The 23,139-nt window shown below is 36.8% G+C and overlaps 1 protein-coding gene across 1 annotated transcript in view; it reads right to left on the bottom strand.

Moving 5' to 3' along the window:
• Positions 1-23,139, bottom strand: part of WDR72 (WD repeat domain 72) — a 430,783-nt gene that overhangs the window by 90,216 nt on the left and 317,428 nt on the right. The window contains exons 17-18 of the mRNA XM_053717490.1: positions 17,833-17,915; positions 14,705-14,888 (exon numbers count right to left, since the gene is read on the bottom strand). Of these exons, the coding sequence (XP_053573465.1) occupies positions 14,705-14,888; positions 17,833-17,915 (267 nt within the window). The remainder of the gene's footprint in view (positions 1-14,704; positions 14,889-17,832; positions 17,916-23,139) is intronic.

The following is a 23,139-nucleotide window of genomic DNA, read 5'->3' on the forward strand; positions in this document are numbered from 1 at the left end:
TTCATTCATGAAGTATAAGATACTTCATGAAGAAACACGGCCCTTCAAGCTCCGTACGGAGCTTGATAAATATAGGCCAAAGAATGAGAGACTTTTGTAATACAATAATGTAAACCATTGGTGGCTATCTTCCTCATACATTGGGGGGCCACAGACCAATATTTTAGAAGCTTATGCGCATTAAACACCCAAATAATAATATATTTCCTAAAAAATTCCAGTGGCACAATGCCAGATTTATGTAAAATTACAAGGGAACCCTCTATCTAATCTTCTTCCATCTTGTTGCCCATCCACCATAAGTCCCCAAAGTATGCATTTTTCTGGGGTGCTACAAAAACTATGGTGCACATTCTTGTTCTACTTCTTCTTTGGGGGGGGGGGGGGGGCAAAAAACTAGTCTAGTGCAGATAGTCACATGTGGGTCATGATGGCCAGCCCTTTAGTAAACAATGAAATGCATTTTTTTATACTTCCTATTTTGTGTTGTTTGCTTTGATTTAATGATTTTTACAGACTTCTGTGCATTAGGATACTGTATAACATAGGTGAGGCACTGAAGGCAATTAGCTTGAACAAGACATACTTTGAGGTGTGTTTGCAGTTTTCTCTCATAACTGAGCAAAATGCAAAATTGTTAAACTTTGTGGAGCCTTAGGAAAATCATCTTCAGTGATATAAAAACATAGAAACATAGATATTGACGGCAGATAAGAGCCATAGGCCCAGCAAGTCTGCCCGACCTTACCTAACAGTATAAACTTATCTAGTTCGTAGGATAGCCTTATGCTTGTCCCATACATTTTTAAAGTCCCCCACATTGTTTGTTGCTACTACCTCTTGAGGAAGTTTATTCCATAAATCAATCACTCTTTCTGTAAAGAAGTGCTTACTCAAATTACTCCTGAATCTACTACCCTTTAGCTTGAGCTCATGACCCCTTGTTCTTGAATTTTCCATTTTATGTAAAATACCCACAGCCTCAGTTTTACTAAACCCTTTAATGTACTTGAAAGTTGCTATCATATCACCTCTTTCCCTTCTCTCCTCTAAGCTATCCATATTTAGGTCATTGAGCCTATCCTGGTAAGTTTTATTTTTTAGGCCATGTACCATTTTGGTAGCCCTCCTTTGCACAGATTCAAGTTTGTTAATATCCTTCTGAAGATATGGCCTCCAGAACTGCACACAATACTCAATATGAGGCCTAACTAATGATCTATAAAGTGGCATAAGAACCTTACTATTTCTGCTGCAAATACCTCTACCAATACATCCAAGCATACTGCTAGCCTTACTCGCTGCATTACTACATTGTTTACTAAGTTTTACATCATCTGAAATAATAATTCCCAAGTCCTGTTCCTCATCTGTAACAGTCAGTAAAGTGTCATTGAGTCTGTAATTAACATTTGGATTTTTCTTCCCTAAATGCATTATTTTACACTTTGCTGTGTTAAACTTTAGATCCCAGTCGTTTGTCCAATCCTCCAATTGTTGCAAATCACTTCTCATTTTGTCTACCCCCCCTGGAACATCCACTCTGTTGCAAATTTTTGTATCATCTGCAAAGAGACATACTTTCCCCTGTAGCCCTTTGCTGATATCGCAGATAAATATGTTAAACAAAACAGGCCCCAGAACTGACCCCTGAGGAACACCACTAGTAACAGCCCCCTCTGCTGAATGAACTCCATTTACTAAGACACTTTGTTTTCTGTCCTTAAGCCAGCATTCCACCCAGTTAACAATTTTTTGAATCTAGACCAAGGAGATATAGTTTGTGAATAAGTTTATTGTGTGGGACGGTGTCAAATTCTTTGCTGAAATCTAGATATGCTACATCAACTGCTCCACCCTTGTCTAATAATTTTGTTACATAATCAAAGAAGTCAATTAGATTAGTCTGACATGATCTCCCTGAAGTAAAACCATGCTGATTTTGGTCCTCTAAATTGTTTGTCTTTATGTAAGTCATAATTCTTTCTTTTAAGAGGCTTTCCATTAATTTCCCTACTACTGAAGTTAAACTAACTGGCCTGTAGTTGCCAGATTCTTCTCTACTGCCCTTTTTATGAAGAGGTATTACATATCCTATTCTCCAATCATCTGGGACAGCTCCTGTTAATAGTGACTGATTAAACAGATCAGTTAATGGGACAGTTAGCACTGATCGAAGTTCTTTTAAAACCCTTGGATGAATATTATCAGGACCCACTGCCTTTATATGATGGCCTTGTTAGCTCAAACACATATATATTAGAACTTTGTTAAAATATATACACTATTTTTTTTGGGGTGGGGGTTAATTATTAAAATAATTTAAAAAAAATTGTTACGTTTTAATTGTGCCATTTGGTATTGTGCTGTTGGACTCTGCGTGTGTAATTGCAAGGGTTTTTTTATGTTTTTTTTTACAGTGACCTTGTCCAAAAATAAATGAACTGGAAACTATTTGTGGTTAGTGCTAAATCCATGATTATAACACCAGTGCCAGTTGGTGCCACAATAAAATCAGCTGTTAGCTGTCCCTAAAGTTTTGTACAAAGCTGTAAACCTTCTGTCCTTAGTTATCTTCTTATCTATGTTCAATTGTTAATATCATGGGCTAACCTTAGCACACAATATTGAAATATTGCAGCAACGCTAACTTGTGCTCTTTTACAAATTGAAAGTAAATGCAACCGTGCGAGTGCAAACTAAATTTGCGTTCATAGGGGTAGCACAACTAAAGTCCTTGCGTAAAGGGTTAGGACTAAATTAAAAGTTACACCAAACACAACGTGAATACATTACAATAAAGTGCTACACTTATATATACACTATCTAATATGCATGTTTATGTATTTATACATGTATATGCATACATATACACACATATACACACATACATACGTTGGAGCCCTTTCCACTCAAATACCTGAAAACAAGAAAAAACATTTTTATTCAATTTTAGTAATGTGTTTTACTGTGTATGTATTGTAAATATTTTAAATTCAATGGTTCTTAGGGGTTCTTAGGAGAAAAGGTTCAATGTATTTTTAAATTGATATTCCAATATATATATATATATATATATATATATATATATGTATATATATATATATATAGATGAAATGTATTATTATGCATTCATTCTCCACTACAACATAATTTTATTGTAACTCATTAAACGAAAGAGGATATCCTCCATAAAATGTTTAATAAAGGTTCAAAATTGTGTTCCCCAAGAGAAGCTGTATTGGCTCCATTAAAAGGACACTAATGTCAAAATTAAACTTTCATGATTCTGACAGAGCATTCAACTTTACGAGACTTCCCAATTTACTTCCATTTTCAAATGGTGCACAGTCTTTTTATCTGCACAATTTTTGAGGAACCAGCTTCTACTGCAATAGTTAACAGTGTATACGTAAATAAGACTGTGACTGACTGACAGCAGTCACATGTTTCAGGGGGCCGTCAAATTGAAATACATTTTGAAATTTGTCCCAAAAAAAATCTACAACTCTTGTAAAATACAGAGCTTTTAAGAGCTATTGCATTTTCATTTGATTACAAGATCTACTTTATTTAAAGCTTTTTTAAAGGAACATTGTTGTATAAAATGTGATCCCCTTTATGACTTTACTGTCCTTTTAATGAAGACAATACAGCTGGAGAACACACGCTTGTATCTTTATTAAACATTTTATGGAGGATATCCTCATTAGTTTAATGAATTACAATAAGATATTATTGTAGTGGATAATTAATGCGTAATACAATTTCTTGAATATGCATTAGATTTAAAGACTGACTTTGTTGAACATACTTGTTGTAGTCTATGATATTTATATATAATTTACTCCACATCACCCAAAAATATTCTACATAAAATGTAAGGACTTTTGATGTTGTAATGCACATCTTTTATACTATGCACATCATTTTGCTAGCGTGATTTCTAAGTGGTAAATACTGTCTTACAGTAAGGCCTTTCCTTGTGGTAGGTATTGCTGGAATTGTATCCCTCCTAATGTTGGAAGAAGGCTGAGATGGCGCCTGTACAATTTGATTTTGTGTAAAACTGCACACCAAATCTGATTTCTGCAACATTAAGGAGTTCTTGAGTAAAATGTACAGAGAAAGGAAGAAGCTGACGTTTTAGTAGGACTCAGCAAGCTTGTTTCCCATTACATTTGACAGGGAACATTAAAGGATATACCATGAAAAACAATTTCAATTGAGCAGATGAACGATGATTTAATATTGAGTGTAAGAAACTAGTTATATATAAATGGAGTTGCATTCTCTTACGAGAAATAATTGTAATGTGAAACTCAAAATATTTTAAGTAACTTTATAAGCAACAATAGAATTAAAAATGTTAAGAATGGTCTAGGGAATGAAAAAATCAGGAAACACCATGACAATTGATTTAACAATAGATCATATGAGTTTGTAGCAAATACTACGTAATTGAATATCCATATTTTACACAGATAATGCTATGTGGGTAATACTTACATATAATTTTATTTGATGATAATCTCACTCTCTAATGCACAAAATCATCAATACAGTATTGAAAACTAGAGGCCTATGTTGCATTATTTTTGTTTTAAGACATGAACAATGTGATTGACTTTAAGGGGTCAATTTATTAAAGTCTACAGCGTATCATGTCCACCAGACACCGCTGAATGCGGACAGCATACGCTGTCCATATTCAGCATTGCACAAGCAGTTCTAGTGAACTGCTTGTGCAATACTGCCCCCTGCAAATTTGTGGCCAATCGGCTGCTAGCAGTTATGAAGCAGCGTTCACAAAGACCGCTGCTCCATAACCTGTCTGCCTGCTCTGAGCAGGCAGACAGACATCGCCAGAAAACAACCTGATCGAGTACGATCGGGTTGATTGACACCCCCCTGCTGGCGGCCTATTGGCCGCGAGTCTGCAGGGGGCGGCGTTGCACCAGCAGCTCTTGTTAGCTGCTGGTGCAATGCTGAATACAGCGAGCGTATTGCTCGCCGTATTCAGCGAGGTTTGTTGGACCTGATCCGCACTGACGGAACAGGTCTGACAGACCTTGATAAATAGATGCCATAGTGTGTTAGTTTCTGCACAGCATCTCGCAGGTTGTATTGCTATATTTCATATTATAAGCGAATGGTTGAGTGGATTTTTGTGCACAAACACACACATTGTATTTTATTAGATATGCGTAAAAAAATATAAATTTACAGAAAAAAATGCTATTTCATTGTAAAGCCCTTGAACTCCTATTTGTAAGGAAAAAGTAACTAAAGCTCTGTTACGTCACAGACCCTAAGACATATACAGGGTACTATTGCTAAACAGTTAAGTAATCTTTGGGGCTCAAAAAAGTGAAACATTGTTTGAGTCTACTAGCTGCTGATGTGGCAACATTGCTTCAATTTCCTGACCAATTGCAGAATGCGTCAGCATCTGGGGAGAGTCTCGCCAGGCAGCTTAAGTACCAAAACGACGAAAAGCATGAACAGAAATATTATAAAAGCTTGAATCTTGAAACAAATTCAATAAATAAGAACTCTATTTTACCCAAACTATACCTAACAAAATATACTAAGGGACAAAACCAACTACATCTATCTGAAATCTATTTAAAAAAATATTTAGAACAAGTTTCTATTTTATGAGGGGTACATTTTTTTAAATGATGGAGGTTTGCTTATTTGTATATGTTTGTTACTTTGTTTAGACACAATATGAAATGAATAAAAATCTAGTTTTAATATAGTCGATGGATTTATTTTTCATATTTTTGTGGCACTTTGGGAAAGTGCCTATTCCAATCTTTGCCTGCTTCGAAGCTTTGGTACTGTCTCCTTGACTCCTTGTTGATAATTTTGTGAGTTTGATTGCAGTTAAAAGCACTTACCAGGGTTTATACTTAAATGGTTCATATCCACTTAAAACTATGGATGTAGTTTTAAAGGGCACGATTTATTAAAGCTGAGTCGGACAGGGGTGCATATACGCGCCCCTGTACGCCTCAGCTCACCTGTGGCGGGGCAAATTTTCCTGCAGAAAATTATTATTGCAATTCCGCCCCCTGCCCGCACACAGCCAATCACGTGCGGACAGGAGCTGTCAATCTCCTCGAATAGGTTAGGGAAGCAGCGTTCTGGTGACTGCTGCTTGTTAAATACGGCGAGCAGGTTCTTGTGAGAACTTGCAGCCATAGGGCTTTGATAAATCGAGCCCTTATATTATTGCGCACTAATGAATTGCAGCAGCAGGCTTAAAGGGACAATAAACACCTTATAATTACAAGACTTTTCTGGTGCATTGCTATAGCAAGCATTTATTTAAAAAAAATGACATCCTTTTAAAATAGATTTTTAATAGTCAAACTCCACGCACCATTTGCCTTATTTGGAGAAGCCAATTTGGGCTTGAGTCTGCAGACAACTAGTCATAAATAATAATGTTAGTATAAAATGCATTGTTTTGCAAATATTGATCCAGATTAGCAGTGGAATGTTAACAGGTATGCACAAGCAATAAGGGGTATATCTAGGGTGTGCTCATGTCTGGTATTTTGCTTGTATTTCAAGTTGAAAGTAAAAGTGATCTCTTGAGTGCAATCACGAGTTACGCTCAAATGATTACTGCGTCTTCAGAGCTCTGTTTCACTGTTTCCTGAAACACCATCTAATAAAAACAATTTAAAAAAAATGTTGCACAAAAATGTTATAAGGGCTCAAAGATATGAGGTCACAGGTGTTAGAAAAAAAAGGCAGGCAAACGGATTTAACATAGAGATCGCTGTAGCAAATCATGTCCGCTCGACCTCATGTCCGCTAGACGCTGTTGGCATTTAACATTGCACAAGCATTCCTTGTGAAATGCTTGTGCAATGCCGCCCCCTGAACACTTGCGGCCTAAAAGGTGGCGTAGAAGTTAAGGAGCAGCGGCCTTATGACCGCTGCTTAACTTCCGTTTCTGGCGAGCCTGAAAAAAGGGGTGTAGAAAGCAGCATCCGCTGCTTAATAAATCTACCCCTATATATTAACTGTAAATATTTCACATTACAATGCTCTACACATAGCAGAATATGGTCTAAGTATTTCTAAATAAATATTCCTAAATAATATATATCTGTATATATCTATACCTATATAATCATGTATTTATAGGTTTAGATATATATTGCACTTAAAAAACATCAGATATATACAGTATAGAAATATGTTTTTATGAATAAATAGAACATATTCTTCTATGTGAAGAACATTAAAATGTGAAATATTCATATTTTCAGACAATATGGGCACTTTGGCGTGGACCTCTCTTAGGGCGAGACCTATGAATATCACCCATTATTCCCTCTGGTCCGAATTCTTTGCAGTTTGGGTTAAGATCCTAAAAACATCCACCCACGTGTACACCTCACATGCCCCCATGACCCCTTATAGACCCAATTTAGATATATTCCCTCATGCTTTTCCCCAGCTACAAAATTCCTCACCACACATTAGGACACATCATGAAAAGCATCCTAAAAGGGAACAAACTCCTACCAAGGGAAGATCTTGCAGAGATGGATGGGGTACCCCTCTCCTCCTGGCTTGACTACACACGCCTGGCTTACTATATACAAACGCACAAACATAGAAATTATCTTTCCCGTCCTCTCACGGCATTCGAAAACTTGTGCGCACAACCCAGTCATGTTATCTCAAAAATGTATACTATTCTTTTAACCAATGGCGGTACAACCTACCCGTCATTTACACATAGTTGGGCTGCAGACCTCTGCAGACAAATTGACCCCCAAGAGTGGGACAGGGTCTTCAAGCGAATGAGGGAGGCTACTGTCTCCTCTAGCGTTGTGGAGATGAACTACAAATTAATGGCTAGGTGATACTTAACCCCTGCTAGAATATGCCGCATTTATGGGAGGGGGGGTGTTGGCGGGGATGCGGAGAGGAGGCTGATCTAAAACATATTTGGTGGTCATGCGAGAACTTGGGCTCTCTGTGGTCTAATGTGATCTCTGAAATAAATGAAAAACTTAAGATACAAATTCAACATAATCTCTGCATCCTTGTTTTTCTAGGCCTGCCCAGGGTACAGAGTAAGCCCAAAAGGTCTCTACTATACCTTATGCTAAATAGCGCTAAAACTCTTATTCCATGGAGATGGAAATCCAGGGCTGTCCCCACATTGGTGGAATGGAGGAGTCAGGTTTCCTCATTATTACAGATTGAAAGATATCAATACATGAAAAACATGAAATTAGATATACATGACACAATGCTAGAGCTATGGAACCCCCTACAAACTCTTAAAATCTGCCAGCTATGGTTACTGAGCTCGCCTTTGACCCTTGCTTCCCCCTCCCTCACCTTTCCTTCTTCGCGACGTGTATTTTACCCCCTTTTTCCCATTCCTTCTCCCCTTCTTCTTTCTCTCCCCCTACCTGTTCGTCTTTTACTCAGACTTACCACAACATATACTTACACACAACTATTGATATTTGTTGATGAAACTTTATTGTTGTTTAAAGTCTCCTGTTGGGTCTTCCGTTGTGATATTTGGTATTACAGCCTTCTCCTTATGACAAGAAAATAAATAAAACTGGGCACTATCTTATATTCATGGGACTACTGTATGTACTTTCTACCACTCTCATCCAGGGAGCTACATATCTGCATATCTTATCATGCGAGATTTAGCCCATGTTAAAATAGTTTTTATTGAAAATATGTAACCATCTGTTATTCATGTCTTATCATTGAGGCGTGTTGTGAATATCTTTTTGTGATGCTCAATAAAAATCTTTGAAATAAGAAATATTCATATTTTCATGTCATGTTAGTGCACATGAGAATATGGGATCGGGTTTGCCAAAGAGTAGGCTGTTAGTTTTTTTTTATCCACTTTTTTTGCTCCATTAATAGCTATCGGGAATAGGTTATCGTGCGCGCGATATTCTAAGTTCGGCTTTTTGCACTGGTCATGCTAGAGCACAAGCGAAAACAGTTTACTTTCAACTCATAATATGGGGCTGATTTATCAAAGCTTTAACTGTGAATGCGCTGGAATTCCACATCAAATTAGATGGCCGTAGTTAACACAGCTCCAATGTTGAAATATTCAACATAATATACGCTCCCGCAAGATCAATCCGATTCAAATCTATGCTTGCATTATTCGAGCGTAATACTGATCATCTGCCTTCATATTCAACTCTATTTGATCGTAATACTGATGATCCGCTTTCACATTCGACTCTATTTGACCCTCTTACTAATTTATCAAACAATCAACAGGTACATTCGCGTCTATTCAAACGCAGTATACATATTATTCACACCGCCACCTCTGAGGCTGCGAATACCATAGAAATCAATGGGAGTCTAAAAAGGGTTTGTTCTATGCTGTCTGTCATTGCAGACAGTAAACAATGATCATGCAGAATATGTTTAAATTTGCAATACTTTTATGACGCGGAAGGAGGATATTAATGAACCATCTGAATCATGAAGTCTAATAAAAATGTTTCATGTCCCTTTAACCCTTTGTGATTAAAAAATATATTAAGATCTGCCCTTATTACTAAATAAAATCAAGTAGGGAGATGTTACCCTACTTATGGGTTATGTTTCATCTTTGTCTCTCTGTCGTAGAGTTCATTACAAAGCAAGGGGACAAGTTATTATTTATACAGGAATGAAAGAAAGGAACACAGTCCCTGACTTTTTCAATGCAGAAGGAGGAGATTAATAAACCAGCAACAGGCTGCACAAGTAGATGTGCGTCAACAAAGACGCATAAGAGTACCAAGAGGTTTTCTCCCAAGAATTGGTCTACATCCTTTGAGTGAAAGGGATGAACTCCTTTCACTAGTAGATGCTGTCAAACATATAGTGATAAAAGAGAACAAAAGAGATATTACATAATATATTTTGATTACCAAAGAGTATAACTTCATTTGTTAATACATTTTTTTGCATCAAGTTTAGCGCATGGAACACCTACTCCAGGAGATGATGATCATAGTTGAAAAGAAAATACAATATACACAACATTTCTGCTCCTTCTCCCACGCAATACTCCAACTTCTAATAACCACCAAATAAGTCAATTATCAACCATGTTTTATTGGGAAATGCATAATCATGTGATTAACATAAGTTTTCTACTTTCAATAATGAATCAAATTGGTCAATACTTGTGCAACTGATGTCACAGTAGTAGTTAGTGTTAGAGAGATCGAAAAAGTTATTATAACATTCATGATATGATGGGACACATGTACCACATATCTGGGATAAATATGACAGGGGGAATATTTATAAGGCGATATAGTGACTTTGGATGATGCAAAAAAACAGTGTTATAAGGATATCAAATCAATTGTCAAAAATTGTAAGTGAAATTTTTTAGATTGTGTATTACAATTGCTAAGACATACAATAGCTGTCACATTCACTACATGAACAATTGGTTGCCACATGAACATAACCAAAAAAGATCAGACAATTTAATATTCAGAAAATACATAATTAACATTTGTAAGAATATTATAATCAAATAAAATCTGGAAATGATGTTTGATTCAATATAATCTTAAGCAGTAAGGGATAGTCTACATAAAATTAAACTGTCATGATTCAGATAAAGCAGCAATTATAATCACCTCTATAATGTTTTCCTATTATCATTGTTTGATTCCATCTCTTGAACTGTTTTAGAATGTTAAAGTTTAATCTAGATGGCCAGCCCATAATTTTAACACCTGTGTAGTATTGGTCTTGAAATAGAGACTCTAATTAGTAAATAATACACAGGTGTAGTACAAAAATTGCAAAGTAAGATAGAAGCTTTTTGCAAAAAATATATATATACACAGGTATATTTCCATGAGATTTATTAATTGTTCAGGTATAAATAGAGATATTTTAAAAACATCTCCGCAACATCGATGGTTCAGATTTATCAACTGTCCGATGCTATTCGCGTCAGACTAGACGCGCGTGTTTTTGATAAATAAGGCCGTCGAATGTAGATTCCCACCATCGATGTATGGCGAGCGTATAGCCCATCGCGAATGCGTTGAGATTGACGCCTTGATAAATCGGCCTCTATGAGCGCAACGAATGCAACATAACAAGACAATGCAATAGCACTTAATCTGAACTTCAAATTAGTAGTAGATTTTTTTTTCTGACAATTTTAAAAGTTATGTCTATTTCCACTCCCCCTGTACCATGTGACAGCCATCAGCCAATCACAAATGCTTACACATACCATGTGACAGCCATCAGCCAATCACAAATGCATACACGTTTATTCTGTGAATTCTTGCACATGCTCAGTAGGAGCTGGTGACTCAAAACATTTAAATATAAAAAGACTGTGCATATTTTGTTAATGGAAATAAATTGGAAAGTTGTTTAAAATTGAATGCTCTATCTGAATAATGAAAGTTTAATTTTGACTTGGGTGTCCCTTTAAAGAAAAATATGTTGCAGAGTTAGCATTGATATGTCAGCAGGGTGCATTTGAAGTTCTGAGCTAAATTACATAAAAAAGGCACAAAATAAAAATCAAAATATAGTGCAAAGTTGTATCACTACACATAACTAAACATTTTAAACAAACATCTTAAAGGGCTTACCGTTCCTTTAAGCAGGTTATTAGTTTTTTTCCTGTGTCTATAGTTTTTAAGTTCTCAAGCAAATACATAAAAGCAAGAAAATGTTTGGGTTGAAGTTTTGTTTTGAATTTGAGGCTATGCACCTTCCAGCACTGCATGGAGTACATCTCCTCATCAAGGATTTCTATGGGGATGGTACTATTAATAGCGCAGACTCGCCGCCAGCTGCAAGACTGCGCTATTTATGGTGAAAAGAAGGGAGGAGGGAGGGTATAATAGTGCACTATTATAAAAAAAGAAAACCCTTAATGACTGGCGACGTACATGGTACTTCACAGTATTTTAGGGGTTAAGAAAAATAATCCAATGTTTTCTTTCAGAAGGTTACTGGGGGCAATACCTCTTTTTCTTGCTATCCTTTGTTAAAACTCTTTTTTCTAAGAGCTAGACATGTGCGTTTCGATTCGTTCCGAATCGAAATTCGGACAAATTTGTTAAATTCGGAGATTCGGATCGATTTGAATTTCCGAATTACGGTAGGACCGAATCTACTGAATAAATCCGAATTAGTTCGGATTTATTCATAACATTTGGATGACCATGGATTACACTAGTATTGTACAGTATATTAGGTTCTATCACTCTGCTATGGGTTATACCTAATATACAGTACATAATACTAGTCTAATACACAGCACATCCCACCTAACACATACCGAAATTCCGAATTTCCGAATCGAACCGAACCAAAACCAGCCGAATTTACTTGAATCCGAATGAATCCGAAATGAATCCGAATTAAACAAATTAATTCAAATTTTTCCGAATTTGAATCGATCCGAACTGAAATTTGAAAACATCCAAATCGATCCGAACCGAAACAAAACAAATTTTTCGGCCGTGCACAAGTCTAATAAGAGCATGCTGAGGTAGGTTCAGGAGTGTGCATGTGTTTTGAGCACTGGTATAACCTTGTTACATATATTGTTTCACTGCTGTAAAACAAAGCCTTAGGACACATGCACTCTCACAGTCTACCTAAGTATGCTTTCAGTAAATTCTTGGTTTTATACATGAGAACATAAACATTGACATTTTTTTGCCACATAATATATTATTAGCTGTACTAGTTCTATGCAACAGATTTTAAGAAGGAATGAATCTGTTAATATCAAATAGTATTGCTGTTACAGAAAAACAAGACCTGCACCTACACAGCCATGAGTAAATAGGTACAAAATATCTTTGGAAAGCAAAAAAAAAAAAGAGCAGAAAATATATGATAAAAAATGATGGCACCATATACTTACAGACTTAATTATATTTGTATTATAATTGACTTTAATTTATTTTATATCAATTTTATTTGTTTCGATTGCTGAGAATTATGAACAGCTTCATAATTTATTTGGAGCAGCAAGGGAAGGGTATAGGCCCGAGTGCTAAGAATATGCTCAGGCCTATTTATTTCCAAGCAAATATTTGTGCATCACATGAGAATGTAAGTTTAAAGCTGTAAACACTGCCCAGGGACCCAGTAAATCCACTTCTAAAGATAAGTAATTACTATAAGCCTTGTTTTAAATCAGTTTGCTCAATCAGTTAAGTGCTAACCGGAGGCCATGTCAGATCCGTTAAAGAGTCAATGGCCGAGAAACAAACTGAAATGTGTTGAAATTATTTAGGAAACAATTCTTGGTGAGTCTTATTAAACACTAACTAGTAATGCTGTATTTTTATAATTAAACCTTCACAAGTATTAGTCTTAAAGTGAATGTAAACTTTCATGAATCAGTGCCCGTTTTTTAAAAATACTAAAGCAGGGGCACTTTCATTCATGAAAATTTAGATTGCAGCATTAAAAAAAAAAAAAAAATACCTTTTTCTGCAGCTAAGCCGGACCAGCGATCCCCGCTTCTCATGCTGTACTTAGCACGCCAATGACAAAACTAGCTTCCTCCAATCATGGCGTGTCCTCAGGAAATGTTTGCTCTGGGGTGCACGCCATGATTGGAAGAAGCCGGATTTGTCATTGCTGACTAAAAGAAATGTAATATATAGATGTATTGCAGAAATGTTGCAAATTATACCAAAAATTAGATCAATTATATGAAACTTGTCTATAAGTTTTCTTCATAAAAATATATTTGCCCCTTATTTTGGAGAATGCAGACAACTTCCAGAAATAGTGTTTCTATCAACTTCAGATATTTATCTATTTTATTATATATATATATTCACACTCACACAATTATAGTAAGGAGATAATTATTGCATAAAAAAATAATCTGATGCACTGTTAATATAATGGCCCACGTTTATGAGGCTGCGTGAGCAGCTTTGGGGCCTTACAAGGCACCCTCAAACCTGCAACTAAAAGTTAAAAATACACCTGTCTTATGACTGACCGCTCCTTCTTAACAGAGGTTGCGCATCTCCAACAAACCGGGCTCATTCAGGATGACTGACAAGCCCTGCTCTCATGCAAAAGGTTGTATGAGAGCACAAAGTGGGACTGCACAAGCATTTGCTCGTGCAATCTTAAATTTCAGCATCCTATGCTGCACTGGAGGTTTAATTAAGAGATCTTTTTCAGTTTAAACAACAGTTCATGACTGTTGTTTAAATATTATATTATCTTTATAATTATATTTTAAACTTGAAATAAAGATCTAGGCGTCGATTTATATATGTGCGGACAGACATGATCCGCTATAGCAAACCATATCCGCCGCACACCGATAAATGCTGACAGCATATGCTGTCGGCATTTATCATTGCACCAGCAGTTCTTGGGAACTGCTGGTGCATTACCCGCTAGCAGGGGGTGTCAATCAGGCCGATCGTACATGATCGGGCTATAAGAAGACCGCTGCTTCTTAACTCCTGTTTCCGGCGAGCCTGAAGGCTCACACGGAAACAAGGGGAACAGGGGCCATTCGGCCCTTGTTAAATAGATCCCCAACAGTTTGAAAAAGGTAAAACCAAAAAAAATCCTAAAAAAATCAAATGTCACAAAAAAGTTAAAGAGAGAAGAAAAAAAGTTATCATCAAAAATGAGAACTTACTTTGTAGAGGATTAGATTTAATAGGCTGCAATTCTATAACATCTGAGAGATCCATTTTAGAAAGTATGGTAGTCTTTTCAACCTCCATTGTGGCAGGTGACTGCATGAAAATGAGTGTTTCTTGCAAAGACTGCATTTGTTTCTTAACTTCGGCTAATAAAACTGCTTGCATTGCCTCTGTAACCTTAGAAAAAGACAAGAGAGTTTAGTGACAGTCTATATTAAAGGAAAGTATGGTAATATTAAAAAAAACCCAGAATATTCATTTGTGGTAAAAAAAAAGATTAAAACTAGACCTATTACTGAATATAAGTTTTTTTAATAGAATAAGTAGAAAGAAACACTTAATGTGATGGTTAATGTCACGATGTTGCCAGGCAAATTATAGTGCTTTAATATACACAGCAGATATTAATGATGTATTTTGATTAAATACACAGCACAAACATTTTATAAATATGAAATAATGTTACCCGGTTACTGTTCTGCTGCCTGTCCCCTACAAACCTTTGGCTAGATTACGAGTTTTGCGTTCTGAGGGTTGCGGTGCTAACTTGCACGTTATTGTCACCGCTCACTTACCTACAGCGCTGGTATTACAGCTTTTTATAAACCCGCCATTAAAAGACAAGAAGTGAGCGTAGAGCAAACTTGTGCTCCATACCACACTCCAATACCAGCGCTGCTTAAGTCAGCGGTTAGCTGGTTGTACGTGCTCATGCACGATTTCCAAATAGGCATCAATGGAGAGAGCCGGCTGAATAAACAAAATTTATGTTTACACCTAACAACCTAACATGAACCCTGAGTCTAAACACCTCCTATTCTTACACTTATTAACCCCTAATCTGCCGCCCCAACATCGCCGACACCTACATTATACTTATTAACCCCTAATCTGCCGCTCCCGACATCGCCGACACCTACATTATATTTATTAACCTCTAATCTGCCACTCCGGACATCGCCACCACTATAATAAACATATTAACCCCTAAACCGCCGCACTCCTGCATCGCAAACATTAGTTAAATATTATTAACCCCTAATCTGCCACCCCTAACATTGCCGCCACCTACCTACAATTATCAACCCCTAATCTGCCACCCCTAACATCACTGTCACCTACCTACAATTATTAACCCCTAATCTGCCACCCCTAACATCGCCGCCACCTACCTACATTTATTAACCCCTAATCTGCCACCCCCAACGTCGCCACCACTATACTAGATGTATTAACCCCTAAACTGCCGCTCTGGACATTGCTGCCACTATAATAAACATATTAACCCCTAAACCGCCGCACTCCTGCATCGCAAACATTAGTTAAATATTATTTGCCCCTAACATCTCCGCCCCCTACCTACAATTATTAACCCCTAATCTGCCGCCCCTAACATCGCCGCCCCCTACCTACAATTATTAACTCCTAATCTGCTGCCCCTAACATTATTGCCACCTACCTACAATTATTAACCCCTAATTTGACGCCCCTAACATCGCCGCCACCTACCTATATTTATTAACCCCTAATCTGCCGCCCTCAACGTCGCCGCAACTATACTAAATTTATTGAGCTCACATTCTATTGGCTGATTGGTACTTGCCTGTAAAATAAAAATAAACCCTAAGATAGATACAATGTAACTATTAGTTATATTGTAGCTAGCTTAGGGTTTATTTTATAGGTAACTATTTAGTTTTAAATAGGAATTATTTAGGTAATGATAGTAGGTTTTCTTTAGATTTATTTTACTTATATTTAAGTTAGTGGGTGTTAGGGTTAGGGTTAGACTTAGGTTTAGGGGTTAATAAATTGAGTATAGTGGCGGCGACGCAGATTAGGGGTTAATAAGTGTAGGTAGGTAGCGGGGATCATTAGGGACGGCAGATTAGGGGTTAATAATTGTAGGTAGGTGGCGGCGATGTTAGGGATGGCAGATTAGGGGTTAATAATATTTAACTAATGTTTGCGATGTGTGAGTATGGCGGTTTAGGGGTTAATATGTTTATTATAGTGGAGTGGCAGATAAGGGGTAATTCATTTATTTTAGTGTTTGCGATGCAGGAGGGCCTCGGTTTAGGGGTTAATAGGCAGTTTAAGGGTGTTAGTGTACTTTTTAGCACTTTAGTTATGAGTTTTATGTTACATATTTGTAGCGTAAAACTCATAACTACTGACTTTAGAATGCGTTACGGATCTTGGAGGTATAGGGTTTACCGCTCACTCTTTGGTCTCCCAGGAAAAGCTTGTAATATCGGTGCTATGAAAATCCCATTGAAAAAAGACTTTCTGCAATTTGCGTAAGTTGATTTGCGTTATGGCCAAAAAAGTGTGCAGTGCCCCTAAACCTGCAAGACTCGTAATAGCAGCGGTAGTGAAAAAGCAGCGTTATAACCTTATAACGCTGCTTTTTCACCATAACGCAAAACTCGTAATCTAGCCGCTTGTTTTTTAGGATCCTTGTCGGTGGTTGCTAATACAAATTAATGGACGCGTGCTCAAGATTCTCATCAAAGAAAAAGGACTACTTTGCATTATGTAACAGTGTAGATGAACTGTGCAGGCGCAATTAATATTCCTGGGTGCGCACATTTGATGACACATCTAGAGAGGGTGGGGCCGCTCTATACATTATTACACTACAGAAAGGAATAGGAATGGGTTTGGAGGGATGAAGAAATACATTGCAATTTAACCCCTTAATGACATGTCAGTTGTCATTTCTGCATTAAGGTGAGGGAGGTATACAGAAATAGGATGATCTCGCAGTTGCCGGCATGACTCATATTATAAGTGGGCTTTAAACCCCTTAGGACACGCAACGTAAAGGGAGCATTGTTGTCATTAAGGGAGTAACAAATGTGTTTTACTTCTCCAAAAAAAAATATGTTGGTATTGCTGATATTTGCATAAAGATTGCAAAGGTATATATATATATATAGACAGAGTAGTCATTGGGATAAATCAGTGGTGGGATTCAGCCTGTTCTCACAAGTTCTTAAGAATTTGTTCCTAAAATTTAGGAATTGTAAAGGTTTTGTATTATAAAGAAGTTAGAGAACATGTTGCTAAAATTTCAAATCTCGCTACTGGATAAAATGCATAAATATTGAATAGTTACCTGTACAGACTGATCTCTCCAAGAAGAAACAATCTTAATTAGGGATATATTTTCTGCATCTGGAAAACTCTGTCCATTTCTGTCTAATGAGAACATGGAATATAAAATATTACAATATGGAAAAAATGGTTAAAGTGAAACCTAACATTTATATTTTGTGATTGAGTGATCATAGCGCCATACACACCAGCAGATAGACAGTGTTACTGAATGTCCAGAGAGCCATTCACACCAGCAGATAGACAATAATACTGAGTGTACAGAGTCATACACACCAGCAGATAGACAATAATACTGAGTGTACAGTGAGCCAGTTACACCAGCAGATAGACAGTGTTACTGAGTGTACAGAGAGCCATACACACCAGCAGATATAAAATATAACTGAGTGTCAAGAGAGCCATTCACACCAGCAGATAGACAATATTACTGAGTGATCATATAGCCATGCACACCAGCAGATAGACACGACAGTGTTACTGAGTGTCAAGAGAGCCATTCACACCAGCAGATAGACAATAATACTGAGTGTACAGAGAGCCATTCACACCAGCAGATAGACAAAAATACTGAGGGTACAGAGAGCCATACACAGACACCAGCAGATATACAATATTACTGAGTGTCCAGAGAGCCATTCACACCAGCAGATATACAGTGTTACTGAGTGTACAGAGAGCCATACAAACCAGCAGATAGACAATATTACTGAGTGTCCATAGAGCCATACACACCAGCAGATAGGCAGTATTACTGAGTGATCATAGAGCCATGCACACCAGCAGATAGGCAGTATTACTGAGTGATCATAGAGCCATGCACATCAGCAGATAGGCAGCATTACTGAGTGACCATAGAGCCATGCACACCAGCAGATAGGCAGTATTACTGAGTGACCATAGAGCCATGCACACCAGCAGATAGACAAGATATTTTCTCTATAATTATATTTTCTCAGCTATTTTTCCTTCAAATAACGACAGGACATTGACATAGTAAGCTATAATAAAATCCTGATTGAATTTTACACGCAAACATTCACCTAGATTACAAGTTTTCCTTTGCGGCTTTTAACGCTGAAAAAAATGGCAATTCCAGCGTAATGGCCAGGACCGCATATTACGAGTTGTGTCGGTATAGCTATACTGCAAGCAACGTCAATCCCGCACTCAAAAAATTAAGTTTTTGCGTGGGATTTCCATAGCGCCGGTATTACAGGTTGTGCGGTGAGGCTAAAATGCTTACGTTACAGCCTATACCAGCACTATCCATACCGCCATCTGAGAGCAGTAGTTATGGATTTTGTGTAACAAAAATGTTTCACAAAACTCATAACTAAAGTGTTACAAAGTACACTAACAACCATAAACTACCTATTAACCTCTAAACCGCCACCCTCCCGCATCGCAAACACTATATTAAACCTATTAATCCCTAATCTGCCACCCACCCCCATCGCGACTATTCAATAAAGTTATTAACCCCTAATCTGCCACCCACCCACATTGTCAACACTATTTAAATATATTAACCCATATTCCCCCACACCCCGACACCACCACCACTACAATAAAGTTATTAACCCCTATTCTGCTGCTCCCCCGACATCGCTGCCACTAAATAAAGTTATTAACCCCTAAACCTCCGGCCATCCACAACTCCACCACTAATGAAACCTATTAACCCCTAAACTGCCGCCCCCCACATCGCAAAACACTTAATTAAACTATTAACCCCTAAACCTAACACCCCCAAACTTTAAATTGAAATTACAATATAACTCTATTTAATTAAATAAAAACTTACCTGTGAAATAAATATAAACCTAACATTAAACTATAAATTATCCTAACATAACTAATCTAATAAAATAAAAAAATACTACCAATTAAAATATCATATCAAGTGCTAAATGCACTTTTAAGGGCAATGCTCATACAAATGCCCCTTTAGGGGTAATGGGTAGCTTAGTTTTTTTTTAGAGTTAGGTTTTTTATTTTGGGGGATTGGTTGGGTGATGGGTTTTACTGTTGGGGGGACTTTGTATTTTTTTACAGGTAAAAGAACTGATTGGTAGTTTATTGTAGGCTAGGGGGTGTCATTATTTTGGGGGGATGTTTTATTTTTATAGGGCTATTAGATTAGGTGTAATTGTTTTTATTTTTTATAATTTTTTTTATTATTTTTGGTAATCTTAGTGTTTTTTTACTTTTTGTGATTTTAGTGTTAATTTGGGTAAACTTAGATTATTTAAATTTTTCGTAGGATTTTTTTTTTGTAATTTATTTTTTTATTTTTTTCGTAGTGTTAGGTTTTTTAAATTTGTAATTTAGATATTTTAATTGGTAGTATTTTTTAATTTATTAGATTAGTTATGTTAAATTAATTTATAGTTTAATGTTAGATTCATATTTATTTCACAGGTAAGTTTTAATTTATTTAAATAGAGTTATATTGTAATTTTAATTTAAAGTTAGGGGGTGTTAGGTTTAGGGGTTAATAGTTTAATTTAGTTACTTTTATTTAAAAAGCACGGATAAGAATCCATATTGTATTATTTATGAAATATGTATGTAAATTTTCCACGAATGACATCACTTAACACTAAAAGTTCTAAATGAATAGAAGAAACAAGCCTTAAAACCCACCAGCTTATAAATATGAGCAATATAAAAATGGTCTAGCTTTAAAGAAAAAAACATTTTAAGATTTATCTGTGTTTTATTTAAATAGAGCTAGATTAGACAGAATTATGTATTTAGGGTATAGACTAGCACTTCATAGGGATATATTTTTATTAGATATTTGTATTAGATATATAGGTGTGACCATTAAGAAATCTAGAACGTAGCTCCAATCAAATTGATACATGATAAAAAATCATCTTGATATGCGTGCAATATACATTTACTTTTCTAAAAATATTTATAGATTACAATCTTAAATTGCTGTGTTATATATACATCTTTACAAACTGAGTAATTAAAAATACCAACGTATTGAAATAGGGAGATACATACAATTCGACTATAATACACCTTTAAGAATGGAGGAAGGGAATATACCTTTAAAAATGGAAAAAGGCAACATGGGTAATACTGGTATAAATAGAAGCATCTATGAGGAAGCGCATGTACGCATGCACAAAACCGTCAGATAGAAGGAGCTGTACCTTTTGTCTTCCACCTGTATGAATAAACCTTGAATGCACTGGCACTGTGGTTCCAATTTCTCATTTCTTTTCCTAAGTTTATAAATAGAAGCAGACCAGCTCTAACAAGTCATCTTGATAAAAGCAGTGTATGCTGAAACGCGTTGAAAGAAAAAGTGACTGGTTTTTAAATCATACGGAACTTTGCTACCTAAAGATTTGAATCTACAACAGGAATTCTTATCCGGTTTCCTGATTGGCTTATCCAAGGTCAGATGACCGAACTGACAACACAGGCAGTGAAGACGCTGTATCTTTCCCGCTACCGCCGACAGCACTAAGCGAGGACAAACTGAACAGCCATGGAAGTCTGCCTACAAGTGTGATTTTTACAAAGGACCCAATAGTCAAAATCAGAAGTCTAGTAAGACCACGACACTGACCGGTCAGTTACTTTTCTGTGACTTTCTTTCCCAGCTTGGAAGGATTTGATATATATATCACATAATTCTACCGTTACACCTTATGCTATATTGCCAGCAACTATTATGCTAAATAGTCAGCATACATAATGGAAAACTGACATAGAATTGTTTGGATGTCATTTGACTCTTAAGTATTACCCTTTGTGTCAGCCATCAATATAAATAAGCTGTATGTTTCACAATATAGATTTACACTAACGGAGCTCCGTATCTTTTTCACTCAAATATTATCCCAGCACTGCCTTTGGGAATTTTATAATAATATGTCCCTATATAACGCAGTGGGTTCTATGGTATAGCGCTATAAATTGTATTAACCCCTTAAGTATGAATATAGCTATCTCTTTAGATACTATTTTTAGATATTATTTTTAGATATAACGTTCTCTAGCTAGGTTTACGCCACCTTATGCTCCAATTTTTAGTCAGACACTTAAAACTGTCTTTTCGCATGTATTTTTTTTTTAAATCCATTGTTTATATATATATATATATATATATATATATATATATATATATATATATATATATATATACAGGGAGTGCAGAATTATTAGGCAAATGAGTATTTTGACCACATCATCCTCTTTATGCATGCTGTATAGGCTCGAAAGCCTACTACCAATTAAGCATATTAGGTGATGTGCATCTCTGTAATGGGAAGGGGTGTGGTCTAATGACATCAACACCCTATATCAGGTGTGCATACTTCTTAGGCAACTTCCTTTCCTTTGGCAAAATGGGTCAAAAGAAGGACTTGACAGGCTCAGAAAAGTAAAAAATAATGAGATATCTTGCAGAGGGATGCAGCACTCTTAAAATTGCAAAGCTTCTGAAGCGTGATCATTGAACAATCAAGCGTTTCATTCAAAATAGTCAACAGGGTCGCAAGAAGCGTGTGGAAAAACCAAGGCGCAAAGTAACTGCCCATGAACTGAGAAAAGTCAAGCGTGCAGCTGCCAAGATGCCACTTGCCACCAGTTTGGCCATATTTCAGAGCAGCAACATCACTGGAGTGCCCAAAAGCACAAGGTGTGCAATACTCAGAGACATGGCCAAGGTAAGAAAGGCTGAAAGACGACCACCACTGAACAAGACACACAAGCTGAAACGTCAAGACTGGGCCAAGAAATATCTCAAGACTGATTTTTCTAAGGTTTTATGGACTGATGAAATGAGAGTGAGTCTTGATGGGCCAGATGGATGGGCCCGTGGCTGGATTGGTAAAGGGCAGAGAGCTCCAGTCCAACTCAGACGCCAGCAAGGTGGAGGTGGAGTACTGGTTTGGGCTGGTATCATCAAAGATGAGCTTGTGGGGCCTTTTCGGGTTGAGGATGGAGTCAAGCTCAACTCCCAGTCCTACTGCCAGCTTCTGGAAGACACCTTCTTCAAGCAGTGGTACAGGAAGAAGTCTGCATCCTTCAAGAAAAACATGATTTTCATGCAGGACAATGCTCCATCACACGCGTCCAAGTACTCCACAGCGTGGCTGGCAAGAAAGGGTATATAAAAGAAGAAAATCTAATGACATGGCCTCCTTGTTCACCTGATCTGAACCCCTTTGAGAACCTGTGGTCCATCATCAAATGTGAGATTTACAAGGAGGGAAATCAGTACATCTCTCTGAACAGTGTCTGGGAGGCTGTGGTTGCTGCTGCACGCAATGTTGAT

The sequence above is a fragment of the Bombina bombina genome, chromosome 6, assembly GCF_027579735.1.
Source record: "Bombina bombina isolate aBomBom1 chromosome 6, aBomBom1.pri, whole genome shotgun sequence".
NCBI lineage: Eukaryota > Metazoa > Chordata > Amphibia > Anura > Bombinatoridae > Bombina > Bombina bombina.